The 13455-nt window shown below is 41.3% G+C and overlaps 1 protein-coding gene across 1 annotated transcript in view; it reads left to right on the top strand.

Annotated features, from left to right (window-relative positions):
• EBF2 (EBF transcription factor 2) overlaps window positions 1-13455 on the top strand; it is a 201832-nt gene that overhangs the window by 149127 nt on the left and 39250 nt on the right. The window contains exons 8-10 of the mRNA XM_033229095.1: window positions 6050-6167; window positions 7949-8079; window positions 9125-9251. Coding sequence (XP_033084986.1) covers window positions 6050-6167; window positions 7949-8079; window positions 9125-9251 — 376 coding nt within the window. The remainder of the gene's footprint in view (window positions 1-6049; window positions 6168-7948; window positions 8080-9124; window positions 9252-13455) is intronic.

Below are 13455 nucleotides of genomic sequence, written 5' to 3'. Positions count from 1 at the left end.
ATAAAAATAACCCAAGGCTAGGAATGTCAGTTTGGTAAAAGTCTCCATGGCACATGCTATCATTCTGATAACTAAAGAAATAACTCCTCTATTGGAAAATTAGCTGTTCAGGCAGATTAACGGATGTGTCCACCTGAAGGGTGACTCCCACTGTGGCCTTTTATGAGCAGGAAAGGGCTCCTTTACAACTCAGCTCCTGCTTTGTATAAATTATTGGAGTGAGGGACATGGGAGAACTTTTGGGTAATGAGAAGAAAAATAGAATTTGAGAAAGCCGATCAGTTTTCTTGAGTACTGGTAGAAGACTGCTAACGTATTTGTAGATTCCGTTCTTAAAACTTTCTTGTATTTTTCAAGGGAAGATACAGACTTCTTATTCATGTTTCTATTTCTGTATAACCAGCTAACACTGCCATATAATTAAATGATTTAAAATGGAACCTACCACTGTCACTCTCCAATTGGTCTGTTTATTGAGTTAGTGTTACTAAAAATGAGAGATCACATCAAAGCAAAATAGGGAATGGCAGAAAGCGAAAACTACTTTTATTTAGAAAAAAATGCAAGCAATTTCAATTGATCCTGATTTCTCTCTCTTGGAATCTTGGGTTGAAGGTACTTTGTCCTAAATAAATTGGTTGTTGCTTTTGCGTTGAAATGTATCAGTTGAGGAGAGCTATCATTTACCATGACTTAGTTTTCAGATCTGCAGGCTTTGAGCTGTAATACAGATATATCAACTCTAAGAAATAAATGAAAACTGTCACCAGTGTCAGCAGCAGAAACTGGGGGTCCATCCCACGCAAATTGTGGACATCTGTATTCCTAATTGGCATTCTTTAGGGCCATGCCAGCAGAATGGCAGTGCCAATAGAGTCTGACAGCCTTAGAAAAGACGCATTATCAGGTCTAGGTGACAGGAGATGATGAGGCATAGAAGTTCCTTTTATGGAATACTCTCTGTATGTTTGCTAATATAATGCTGGTGATTTTCAGTTTCAGGCACCTCCGAATGGCACCTTTTATCCATACACATTTGCTTCTTTTAAATCAGATCAGTTGATCTTAGGTGAATAAGTGGTATTGATGGTTATATGATCAGAAGACCCTTGGCAGAGATGCATACAAATAGTTAACAAGGTAGTGGTAAGAAATGTTGACCTTGATTTGTTTAGCTAAGATGTAAAGATTTTTGAAGGTCAAAGGTGTCCTTGTGTAGTGTTTTGGAGTCTAACTGTGCCTGACCCTCTAACATTAAGCTGCTGTGGCCTGCAGTTTTGAAGAGTGAAGCAAACCAGGGGGAAAACGAGAAGGGGGAGAGAACAGGAAATGGAGTGAGGTGTTTCAGGAAGTTGTCAGGGGTTGACTGATTGATTCCAGATGGGAAGGGTCAGCCTTTGTGACCCAGGAAATACTCACTAGGGGAAAGAAGTTGGCTTGTGGAAGGGGAAGGCCTGGGAGTAAGATGATGTTGGAATGCGCATTCCACTTCCTTTGGTCCTAAAACATTCAGAAATCTTAACTTCTCCAAATAGACGAATATCAGCGTTGTCATTGTTCATCAGTAAACAGTGAAGGAATTTAAATTTGAAGTTTTGACTGTACCAAATATATCTTCACCTGTATAATGTAGTTCATTCTTCCAGAAGTAAAGCAAATGTATATAAAAGTCAGTATTTAAGTGTGTGTCTCTATGTATAGAAACAACCACCAAACAGGTCTGGTTTCCTGTTGCGGAGTTTATGAATTAAATCCATCGCATTTTGCAAATTCAGTTGAATTGGCAGGCTCTTCCAGCTACCTCACCATCTAAGATATTTGGAATATTAAGACCTGGAACTTGCCTCATATCTATATGTACAGATGCACACGCACATACATTTGGACATAATTTAAAATCTTGTAATAAATTTTGCAGACACTGACATAATTCAGGTTAATTCCCTAGCTGTCATGAGAGGCCAGCGTGAGCCAGCAAGAGATTAAAATTTATTTCTATTGTTAATAGAAAATAATGAAGTGCATCTGAACCATCAGGGTATGTCATTCGGGAAATGTTCACTTTGGAACTGAGTCTCACTCCACCCAAATGGACAATGATGAAATCAGCTGGCTCGTGAAAGCCCCATATTTTGTGGCAGGAATGCGTGGGGAGTATTAATGGATGGTATGACAAGGAGCTTGTGGAGTGAATTAAAGCAACCTCAGAGAGAAGGCTCTTTACCTCCACGTAATCCTCAGAGAGGGCCCAGGTTCCCCTTAGTGTGCCTAGGAAAGCTCATTAAGACCTAATGCCCACGGCTGGGCGCAGTGGCTCATGCCTGTAATCCCAGCACTTTGGGGGCTGAGGCGGGAGGCTCACTTGAGGTCAGGAGTTCTAGACCAGCCTGCCCAACATGGCGAAACCCACAAAATACAAAAATCAGCCGAGTGTGGTGGTGGATGCCTGTAATCTCAGCCACTCGGGAGGCCGAGGCAGGAGAATCGCTTGAACATGGGAGGCAGAGGTTGTGGTGAGCTGAGATCAGGCCACTGCACTGCACTTCAGCCTTGGTGATAGAGCAAGACTCTGTCTCAAAAAAAAAAAAAAGAAAAAGAAAAGAAAAGAAAAAAAGGAAGAATTAAAGCCCAAAGCACCCTCTCCTTGTTTTCTCTCTTTTTTTTTTTTTCCAGAGATGACAGTTATGTCTTTGAAAATGCATTCACACACACAATTTGTAAGAGTGGTTTGATTCTTCTTTCTTCTCTCTCTTCTCCTATTATTTTCGGATGGTAGGCAATACTATCTTCAAGTTCATCTTAACCTCGTGACCATGAGGCTCTACCTCTCCCTTCAACTGTGACATGACCTTGTTTTTTGCTGAGATCACTTTGATAAGAACATGAGAACTTACGGGGAGTGATGGATGCCACCATCTCAATGTTTGCCACTGTGTGATAGGAACTTTCTGGAAGGAATTTCCCCAGATTGTAACATATTAACATGGACACAATTGAAAACAGACCCAGCACTAGACAGGCTGTACTCCTGAATTGTGAGCAATTATATTGATAATTTTCTGAATGACAACTGAGGTTCCTTTAAGTTTATTCTTTGAATCTCTGGGGCCTGTCACATATTAGAAGCTCAGTCAATTATCTGTTGGGTTGGATGACTGACACTCACTTATTCATGTAAAATTTTGCATAAGTTACCACCATGTTCAAGGTGTCAGACTATATGAGATGATTTGTGGACTCATGGGTTTTAGGGATTTTCCCAAACCAATTATGCTAAAAATATGTAATAACTTAAAAAGATGTCATTGAAAAACTCTTTAGGGCAAAGAAAAAAATCAGAAGAGTATTGCTTTGCTGGTGGTGGAGGTAGGATGGACTGGGAGGGAACACAGGATAACTTTTTGGGGAGATGGAAATAGTCTACTTCTTGATCTCAGTGTAAATTGGACAGCTAAGATTTGTGCATTTCAATGCATGTAAATTTTACCTACAAAAAAAACCCAACACCTGTGATTATTATCATTGTTGAGTAGAGGTTTGGGAGTGGGTGGTGGTAAACAGTAGTCTCCCCGCCCACTTTTGAGGTTTCACTTTCTATGGTTTCAGTTACCCAAGGTACAGTACAATAAGACATTTGGAGAGAAAAAGAGAGAAACCACATTTACATACTTTTATTTCAGTATCTTTTTATAATTGTTCTATTTCAAATATTAGTTATTGTCATTAATGTCTTACTGCGCCTAATTTATAAATTATACTTTATCATAGGTATGTATAGGAAAAAGCATATTATAGGGTTTGATATTCTCTGAGGTTTCAGACATCCACTGGGGTCTTAGAGCGTAGACCTCTTGGATAAAGGGTCTACTGTAGCTGAGATGAGAATGGCGATATTTTGACAATTCTTGAAGCTGAATGATAGTACTGGGGATTCATTTCGCTATCCTGTTTCTTTTGTTTGCTTGAAATTATTCATAATAAAAGGTTTTTGAAATGCTGCCTCATTTCTTCATATTCAGAGGTAAAGTAGGGCTGGGCACTGTGACTCACTTCTGTAATCCCAGCACTTTGGGCGGCCGAGGCTGGTGGATCACTTGAGGTCAGGAGTTCAAGACCAGCCTGGCCAATACGGTGAAACCTTGTCTCTACTAAAAATACAAAAAGTAGCTGGGCATGGTTGCAGTCATCTGCAATCCCAGCTACTTGGGAAACTGAGACAGGAGAATTGCTTGAATCCAGGAGGCAGAGGTTGCAGTGAGCTAAGATGGTGCCACTGCACTCCAGCCTAGGCAACAAAGTTAGACTCTATCTCAAAAAAAAAAAAAAAAAGATATGGCAGGATCAAGCCCCCTGCCCTCCATTTAATAAATAAGAAAGGACAATTACAAGTAGAATATCAACCATTTTAATTTGAGAGTAGACAGGAAGAGTCATTTTTAAACACGACTCTTCATTTTGTACCTATTTAGTGCCCTTCCTCAAAAAGTCCATACATGTGTGAGTATGTATATAACAAGTTATTGTTCTTTTCTCGAAAATAATAATAATAATGGCCAAGCATAACTGATGTGAACTGAGAAGTAGACCCATGTCTAGGGTGGCTCGTGTTCTGGATCAAGTGATTCAGTGGGAGCTCCACCCAGGTCTACTCCCTTCTGCTATGCTTGGTCAGCCTTTGCTGATAGCCACTTCTTTGAGCTTCTCCCCCACCCGGATCTGCAGTACACATGCTGGAACTTGATTCGATATCAATCTTTGTGCTACTTGTTTCCTGTGTTAAATATGATTCTCCAGCCAGAAAATGAACTCTTTGAGGTTAGGGACCATGCCTTGTAACTGTTGGTACCTATTTCCTATCTGCCTCTTCCTAGGACTTCCCCTAGAGCTTAGGCCATGTGATAACCTCTGTGTGTGAGTAATGTCATCTGTCTTATGGTCTGGTCAAGCCCAGCATGGGCAAGGCAGTTAGGACACGAACGCATCCCAGTTTGGCACACACAAAGCACTGTGCTGAATCCTTTATATGTGTTGCAGGTCGAGTGTTCCTTATCCAAGATGCTTGGAACTAGAAGTGCTTCTGATTTGGGGTTTTTGAATATTTGCATCCTGTATTTACTGGTTGAGCATCCCTAATCTGGAAAATCCAAAATCCAAAATGCTCCAATGAACATTTCCTTTGAGCATCATGTCAGTGCTCAAAAAGGTTTAGATTTTGGAGAATCTTGGATTTCAGATTCTTGGACTAGGGATGTGTGCCTGTATCTCATTATACCTCATTTAAGCACTGTGAGATACACATTGCCATTTATATCTTACAGATAAGAAAAACTGAGATTAGACAAGATTAAGTAAGTTTTTCATGGTTGCAAGTTAGGCGACAGCAGGCCTGGGATTTGAATTCAGTTCTTCCTGACTCCAAACCCATGTTCTCCCACTGCTCCACACCACCTCTCCCCTCGCCCTCATTAGATGCTACACGTCCTGTGTTTTCAACACTGAATTATGGCAACCTTATATTCTCAGCAAAAGTCGAGGCATCACTGCCACCACTCTCTACTGCGCAGCAACACCACAGACAATTCACCAGCCAGCATCTCAGTGCTGGGCATGATGTCAGGACCCGTCTGAAGTGCAAGAACCCATTCCGGAGCTTGGAGAAGTGACTTTCCAGCTGGTGTGTAGATCTCAGCTTCCACGTGGCACACAACCAGTTTTCTGTGGTGGAGGCTCTACTGGCAGTGGTGGTCTAGGTCTTTTGATAGAGAACCAGGTTTCTGGAAGCAGCAGGCAGATAGCCATTTTCTCCACTTCATGACATGGGTGTGCTTTGAGCAAAGATTCTTGACAATGCATGGATGAAGGGCAGCCACTTTTTCTGTAAAGTTCTGACATAATTACAGAAGGAGAAAACTCTGTTGAGACCCAAGTTCTGTCCCATCTCCCCTTTGCTATATGGAATTGTGGCAAAGAAGAATTTTGATGCATTTGCTACTTTACGTGAAACTAATTCCAGTGCACCCGCATTCTCCTTTTTACTTTAAATATGCAGGTTGTGTTGTCAACAACAGTGAACGTGGATGGACACGTCCTAGCTGTTTCTGACAACATGTTTGTTCATAACAACTCCAAGCATGGACGGAGAGCAAGAAGACTCGACCCATCAGAAGGTAGGGCTGCCTGTGCTCAGCATAGTAGACACATGAAATTCTCCACGGATTTCCTTGTTCGAACTTCAAATTTATGCCTCACAGTCAGAGAAGAGAAAGTACACAGGACCGTGTGGGTTTTTTTCTTAACGAAGTTGTAAACACGGACTCCAGCCTGCTCCACTGTAAGCCCCACACGTCTACCAGCCCGTGCCAAGTCCTCATGCCTCTCATTCTCTTCGATTCTGTTCTGTGTTTTCCTTTTTGCGAGACGGGCATTTCAGGCAAACGTAGGCCTATGACATCTTAGTTAAACAGGAACACTGCAGTGCCAGACATGTATGAATAAGTGTCAGATGTGCCCTTAAACAGATTGTAGGCAAAACAAAACAATGTTTGGAAAGAAACTGACGCTAATTGATTTTTGTTTGCTTGGACAAGAAGAAATCATGGTCTGTTCTGGATAGTTTTCCAAGTGCATTAAAGTAATTAGAAATACTGGTAACTGTTAAACTTCAAGTTGTCCAAAAAATTAAAGTATATCGATGAAGATAACTGACAAATCTAAGTAAATTCCGTTTTAGTTATTCCCCTTCCTTCTGCACGCCCCAACTCAGTGGTATAGAAAGACCTTATAAGACAGAATGTATGGTCAAATTAGTCTACTATTCTAGTGTGATGTTTTGTTATATATTACCACCCAACCCCACCTCCCACGCTAACTCAGCCTGAAAATGTATCTTGTATCACTGTAAACAGGAATTAATGAACTGAAAGAAAATGATTGAATCAGTAAAGAATTTGGAGTGGTGTTAATTCTCCCACAGCGAGCACTGAAAGGGGAGAAGAAAATCCCAGAGTTCAGGACTAGGAACCCATCCAGTTTCTTTTGACTGATTGGATGTGATTGACTGGCTGTTCAAAGGGGGCTCATGTTTTTGGAGTCCTGCCAAAGTTCTCCTCTACCTTTGACCCTGTCAACTTTGGAAATGGAGTGATGGATTGACTTTAGTTATGGCCTGAAAACCATATTGGGTTCCTGTTGGGATATAAAGTCCAGAGGCCTGGAGCATATGGAAGAAGTGGGGAAAATCCTTCCTACAAAGTTAGTAGAGTGATTAGAAATTGTCTCTTATCTGATAGAGCTCAAAAAAGCCTTCAACTATGATAGATTTTGCTTTCTCCCTCTCTCTCTGGCCCATTAACAGGCCTTGTAAATCTTAACATCTTAGGGCAGAGGAGGTGGGGAGAGAAAGGGGATTTACACATTTCCAGTGTGATCAACTTATAAAAATATGGGCAAAAACAACAGGGTTTTTCAAACACCCTTTGCACAATTACCTAAGTGTTTTACTTTTTCATACATAATGGTCAACTCATTAGGCTTTAATGACTCGGTGAAAACCAACAGCCAATTAGGGAATGATGGCAAGTCAACAAATCTCAGCTTGAACTTCTTGGAATGACCAACAGCTTTCAAAAGCAGCCCATCCCCAACACTCTAAGCTTCAGCCATACACAGTGTCCAGCCCTTTGAATGCAAGGACTTTTTGTTTATTTGTGGTGTGTCCAGTCCTTTGAAGGCAAGGATTCTTTTTCTTATCTGTGGTGGGGGATATCACAAAAATTATACATGAACCTTTTTTGTTTGTTTGTTTTTTAGCTCATCAGTTATCGTTAGCATTAGTGTATTTTATATGTGGCCCAAGACAATTCTTCTTCTTCCAACGTGGGCCTGGGAAGCCAAAAAGTTGGACACCCATGAAAGAACAAACCTGACTTTTTCTTTCCTGTCTTTTTAGCTACCCCCTGCATCAAAGCCATTAGCCCGAGTGAAGGCTGGACCACAGGAGGAGCCATGGTCATCATCATTGGGGACAACTTCTTTGATGGTCTCCAAGTGGTGTTTGGGACCATGCTTGTATGGAGCGAGGTAGGCAGAGGCATCAGGCTTACTCTGATTTCCTTTTGCCCAAAGATTGTTTTGATCTGGGAAACTAGTCATTCCTAGAGCATCAGCAGCACAAACACCAAGGGTAAAAAAAGCATAGAAGTCATAGCAAATCGGGCATGAGTTTCTTAAGAAGATAAGTATCCACTGAAGTATTATTTAAAATGGTGAAAACTTAGAAATCTAGAATTGTAAAGTGATGGAATATCACTCCACCATTAAAAAATGTTTTGAAAAGCTTCAAATGATACAGGAGAAAGGATATGCTCACACTGTAATGCTAAGCAGAAAAAAAAATAAGGATAATAGTGCCTATGGATGTAAAATCTAGTTATATAGCACACATTTATAGAAGGGTACTGGAAACATAACAAATGTTGATATTGATCATCTCTATGATGTTAATTTTTAAAAAAATATTTTTCTATAATTTCCAAATGTTCTAAATTGGATGTGTTTGACTTTCATCATAATATAAAACATTACAAAAAGATCAGTGACAGTGCTAAGTTGGAGTTGGAACTTGCCAGATCAACATTTGAAGTCATAAGCAGGATAGGAGTTCAGCAGAGGAAGGGATTCCAGGGATGAGGGTGGGGTTGGTAACAGGAAGTGAGAGGGACTTGGGCTGGGCTTGTAGAAATAAGCATAAGTATACATATGTAACAAACCTGCACGTTATGTACATGTACCCTAGAACTTAAAGTATAAAAAAAAAAAAAAAAAAGAAATAAAGGACCTAGATTGGTTGAGTTGAGAGGAAATTCCAAGGTTGTGGGGCAGGGGGGTGGGGGGTGGAGACACACACACACACACACACAGAGGGACAGACAGAGACACACACACAGACAGACAGAGACAGGACAGGGATGTTCAGAGTGCATTTGGAGCTAGAAGTACTACAGTTAGAGTAGAGCAGAGAGAAAGAAGCCCCTGGGGAGCAATAGTGGGAGATGCTGTACACCTTATGTCCTTGGTGATGGCTTGTCTAATGGGTATTTTATTTCCCTGCCTATTCATTCCTCAGCTAATAACCCCTCATGCCATCAGAGTACAGACTCCTCCCCGGCACATCCCAGGCGTGGTGGAAGTGACATTATCTTATAAATCTAAACAGTTCTGCAAAGGAGCCCCAGGAAGGTTCATTTACACAGGTAGGTGAGAAAATGATGCCAAGAGAGGCTGGCTTCTGGTTTGCCTTTGCGCTAATTCCCAGTATCTGCACTTTATAATCATCCTGATGTTTCTAGGTCTTTTTACTGGTGTGGAAAGAGTGAGCTGAGTGATAGATGTTGAATGGTGATGTGAAGGTTCACTTCTCAATTAGTATTTTACTTAAGCAACTTCTGCATGATCTGGGAGATCACAGCAGCTCATTTCAGGAACACACCTCTACAAATTTAACTCTATTAGAACCATGCTAGAACCATCTTTTATCCACGTGGTCAGATTAAACAATGGAGAGTTATTGGCTGTAACTACATTTTCTTGAAAAGATTCAAGAGAGTTGCCCAGTGACATTGGAGAGCAATTTGAAGTATTTTAAAACTTCAAGAAGGTAAAAATCATATGTGAATCAATATTTCTTGAATTTCTACTTTGTATCAATTGCTTTTTCTAAGTGAAGGGTATGGATGACATGTAAGACATGATCCCTTCCCCATTTGGAAGTTTAGAAACTTTTGAAGGAGACAATGGTATATTGCGAAGAACAGCTGGTGAATTCGTAAATTTGAAATGTTTGGTATTTCCAATGAATGGAATATGAGTTTCAGAAAGAGAGAGTGTAGTATGGGCAAGAGTAATGGGGTGAGGTGCCAAGGAAGATACGAAAATTGAAGACCATATTTAAGGACAGGGAGAATTTGGATGGGCAAAGAGAGAAAGGGATAATGTTCTCACTATGGTAATCACATAGGCAAAGGCCACAGGGTGAGGTGAGCACATTCCTACAGGACCAAAAGCTCGTCTGACAGCTGTGGCAATGCATTTTGTACTTACACTAGAACTTATCCTACATGTGCTAGGCGTGTGTATTAGTCCATTTTCATGCTGCTGATAAAGACATACCCGAGACTGGGTAATTTGTAAAGAAAAAGAAGTTCAATGGACTCACAGTTCCACGTGGCTGGGGAGGCCTCACAATCATGGCAGAAGGCGAAAGGCACATCTTACATGGCAACAGATGAGAGAATGAGAACCAAGCAAAAGGGGAAACCCCCTATAAAATCATCAGATCTCGTGAGACTTATTCACTACCATGAGAACAGTATGGGGGAAACTGCCCCCATGATTCAACTCTCTCCCACTGGGTCCCTCCCACAACACATGGGAATTATGGGAGCTACAATTCAAGGTGAGATTTGGGTGGGGACACAGTCAAACCATATCAGCATGGGAGGGAAACAAAGCATAAAACAGCTTAAAAACCTTATGTAGTACCTAGTGTAGTCAAATTCCTAGAGACGGAAAGTCAAATGGTGGGTACCAAGGGTTAAGGGAGGGGAAACTGGGGATTTGTTTAATGGGTCCAGAGATTCAGTTTTGCAAGACAAAAAGAGTTCTGGATATGGATGGTGATGATGGTTGTACAGCAATGTGATCTACTTAGCCCAATTGAGCTGTACACTTAAAAATGATTAAGATGGTAAATTGTATGTTATGTGTATTTTACCACATTTTTTTAAAGTTAAAAACAAAAGAAGCCTTGTAAGGGAATTTAGACTTGACTTGTCAGGAAATAAGAAGGCATTGAGGGTTTCTGTGCAAGGAAGAGTAACTCGAAGATATTGGCTTCAAAAAAAGAAATGGTGTTGATATAAAGACTGAGTTAACTGGGAAACAACTAGAGGCAGGAAGATCAATGAGGTATTATACTTTGACAGAGAAAATAAAGAGTATAGAGAAAGAAATATATAAACCAAAAAATATAGCAGGCATATTATAAATTTTTAATAATATTATTTTATAGATAGTATAGTCTCTCATTTGTGCTCTGATTCCTACTCTTGTTAAAGTGTCAATGTCTGGCTAGCTACCAATTAGGAGTAGATGGAAAGAGGTAATTTTTAGGTCTATTTATTTAAAATTTAGCCTTTGAATTTTCTGTCCTGAGATAAGCACATCTCAGGTGTTATTTTCTGTGGTTCTATGGGAGATTCTATCGCAGTCACAATAAAAAAAATTACTGTTCCAGCTCCAAAGGGATGTAGTTCATTCATTCAAACTAGTATTTATGACCTGCCTGCCATGGGCTGGCACAGCTCTAAGCTCTGGGGTATAGACGGGAGGAAGGTAAAGTCCCCCATCTTCATAAAGCTTATATTATAGAGGGGAAGACAGACAAGAAAGAAAATAAGTGACATAATTTCAGATAGTGAGAAGTAAGGGAAGGAGAGTGAGGGAGGGTTGGGCAGGCTGGTTAGGGAGGCCTCTCTGAGGAGGGGACATGGAGAAGAGACCTGAATCCCAGGATGGGGCCAGCTGTGGAAATCCATCCCCCCTTCTCTCCTTCCTCCGTCCTCCTCTCCATCCACATTCCCTCCTCCATTGCGGGAGCTTCCTGGGGCTAGGTTTTCTGTTTGGTCCGCTGGTATTCACTGGAGAAGTGCCTGGAAGTCCATGAATCTGGGGGAGGGGGGTTGTCACATGTAGAGGGTACAGCAAGATTACAAGTGGGTGGGGGGCCTGGTGTTGATGGGGAAGAGCAAGAATGCCCGTGTGACTGGAGTGGAGTCAGTGGGGGAAGAGAGTGATGGGAGATGAGGTTGGAAAGTCAGGCATGGCAAGGACTTTGGATGGGAAGACATGGAAGGTGTTGAGCAGACGAGCAACCAGCATCTAGACAGGCTTTAAAGCCACAGGACCAGATGAGATTACCATAATAGGGTGGAGAAGTCCAAATATGGTGCCTCGGGAACACCAGCATGCAGGATTAAAGATGACAGGAGGAGCCTGGGAAGGAGCCTGAGAAAGAGTGGTCAGGGTAGGAGGAAACCAGGAGCGTGGGCTGTCCCTGAAGTCATTTGGAGAGTGGGTCTTATTCCAGGACACTTTTTGCATGTAGAGCTTCTGATATCTCTAGTGTTTCAAAGACACCCCTAGACGTGGGTGATGGAGCTGGCCTATAAGGAGATGGGTAGGTATCATAACAGGCACATTGCAGCCAATCCTCAACTCTCTATTGAAGTAAAGAACAATTTCAATAATGAGTAGGGCCATTGATGTAGACATTTGGAACCAGGTGTTGTGTATGTGTGTGTGTGCATGTGTAAAAGAGGTCCTCACCCTTGGCCACACTTTAAATGATCAGTGCCTAGGTCAAACCCCAGACCAATTAGATATGAATTTCTGAAGGTAGGACCCAGGTAGAAGTGTCACCCATTTATTTACTCAACAAACACGTGCTCTGAACACACAAAATCAATAATATCAGTACACCTCTATCAGCTTACAGTTCTAGAATGGGAGATGTCAAAAGCAAAAAAAAAAGAAAAAAAAGAATGGGAGATGGCTACTGTTACATTATAATAATTAGATTCAGCCCCTAAAATTAAAAAAAGGGTTATAGGGGCACTATGCAGGGAGTGACTAGCTTTGGGGAATCAGAGAAGGCTTCCCAGAGTAGTAATAGATGACATTTTTGAAGCAAAGTAGGAGTTTGCCAGACAGAATGAGGACGCTGTGGTCGACAGATCTTGGAAACACCGTACCTAGCAAAAGAGGAGCCCATACACCTGTGAAAATAACAGATGTTATGTTATATGTAAATTCAAATAATTTGAGAGATTAAGGGACTATGAAGATCATCTAGTCAAAGTCCTTCTTTTGCAGAAGAGAAAACTGAAACCTAAGCAGAAGTGATTTGCTAGTAATTGCCTGTTGAATTAAAGATGGCGTTAGAACCAAGATTCAGGCCTCTGGCCATCGTGCCTGGTGTCTTTCTGATGCTACTTTAGCAAGTCAAATCAGAAATATCTGTTTTCTTCATGTGCTGAGACATTAACGACTTTTGTGTGAAGTGTATATTTATTGAACAATGCTCACTGTGCTCAACACTGAGCTCTATGCTGGGGCTATCAGAGAGAAGTCAAACCAGTATCTCCCACCTTCCTGACATTACAGCACGCTGACATAAAGTTGAACTGCTCATGCTCTGGAATTAGATACCTGGACTCATAGTGTGGCTTGCCTCCTGAATTGCTCTTGAATCTTGGGGAAGTGACTTAACCTCTTTTCCTCCCATCTGTAAAATGGGCTACCTACAGAGCTGAGGACTTAAGGATACAGTGCATGGCAACTGTGGTGGGCTGGCAAAGGTTTAACAAGTGGCTCTTCAGGAAGGTGATTTTCTTTTTT

Source organism: Trachypithecus francoisi, unplaced genomic scaffold (assembly GCF_009764315.1).
Source record: "Trachypithecus francoisi isolate TF-2019V2 unplaced genomic scaffold, Tfra_2.0 Contig01440, whole genome shotgun sequence".
NCBI lineage: Eukaryota > Metazoa > Chordata > Mammalia > Primates > Cercopithecidae > Trachypithecus > Trachypithecus francoisi.
Note: the sequence above shows the minus strand (reverse complement) of the source record. Positions and strands in the feature narration are given on the sequence as shown.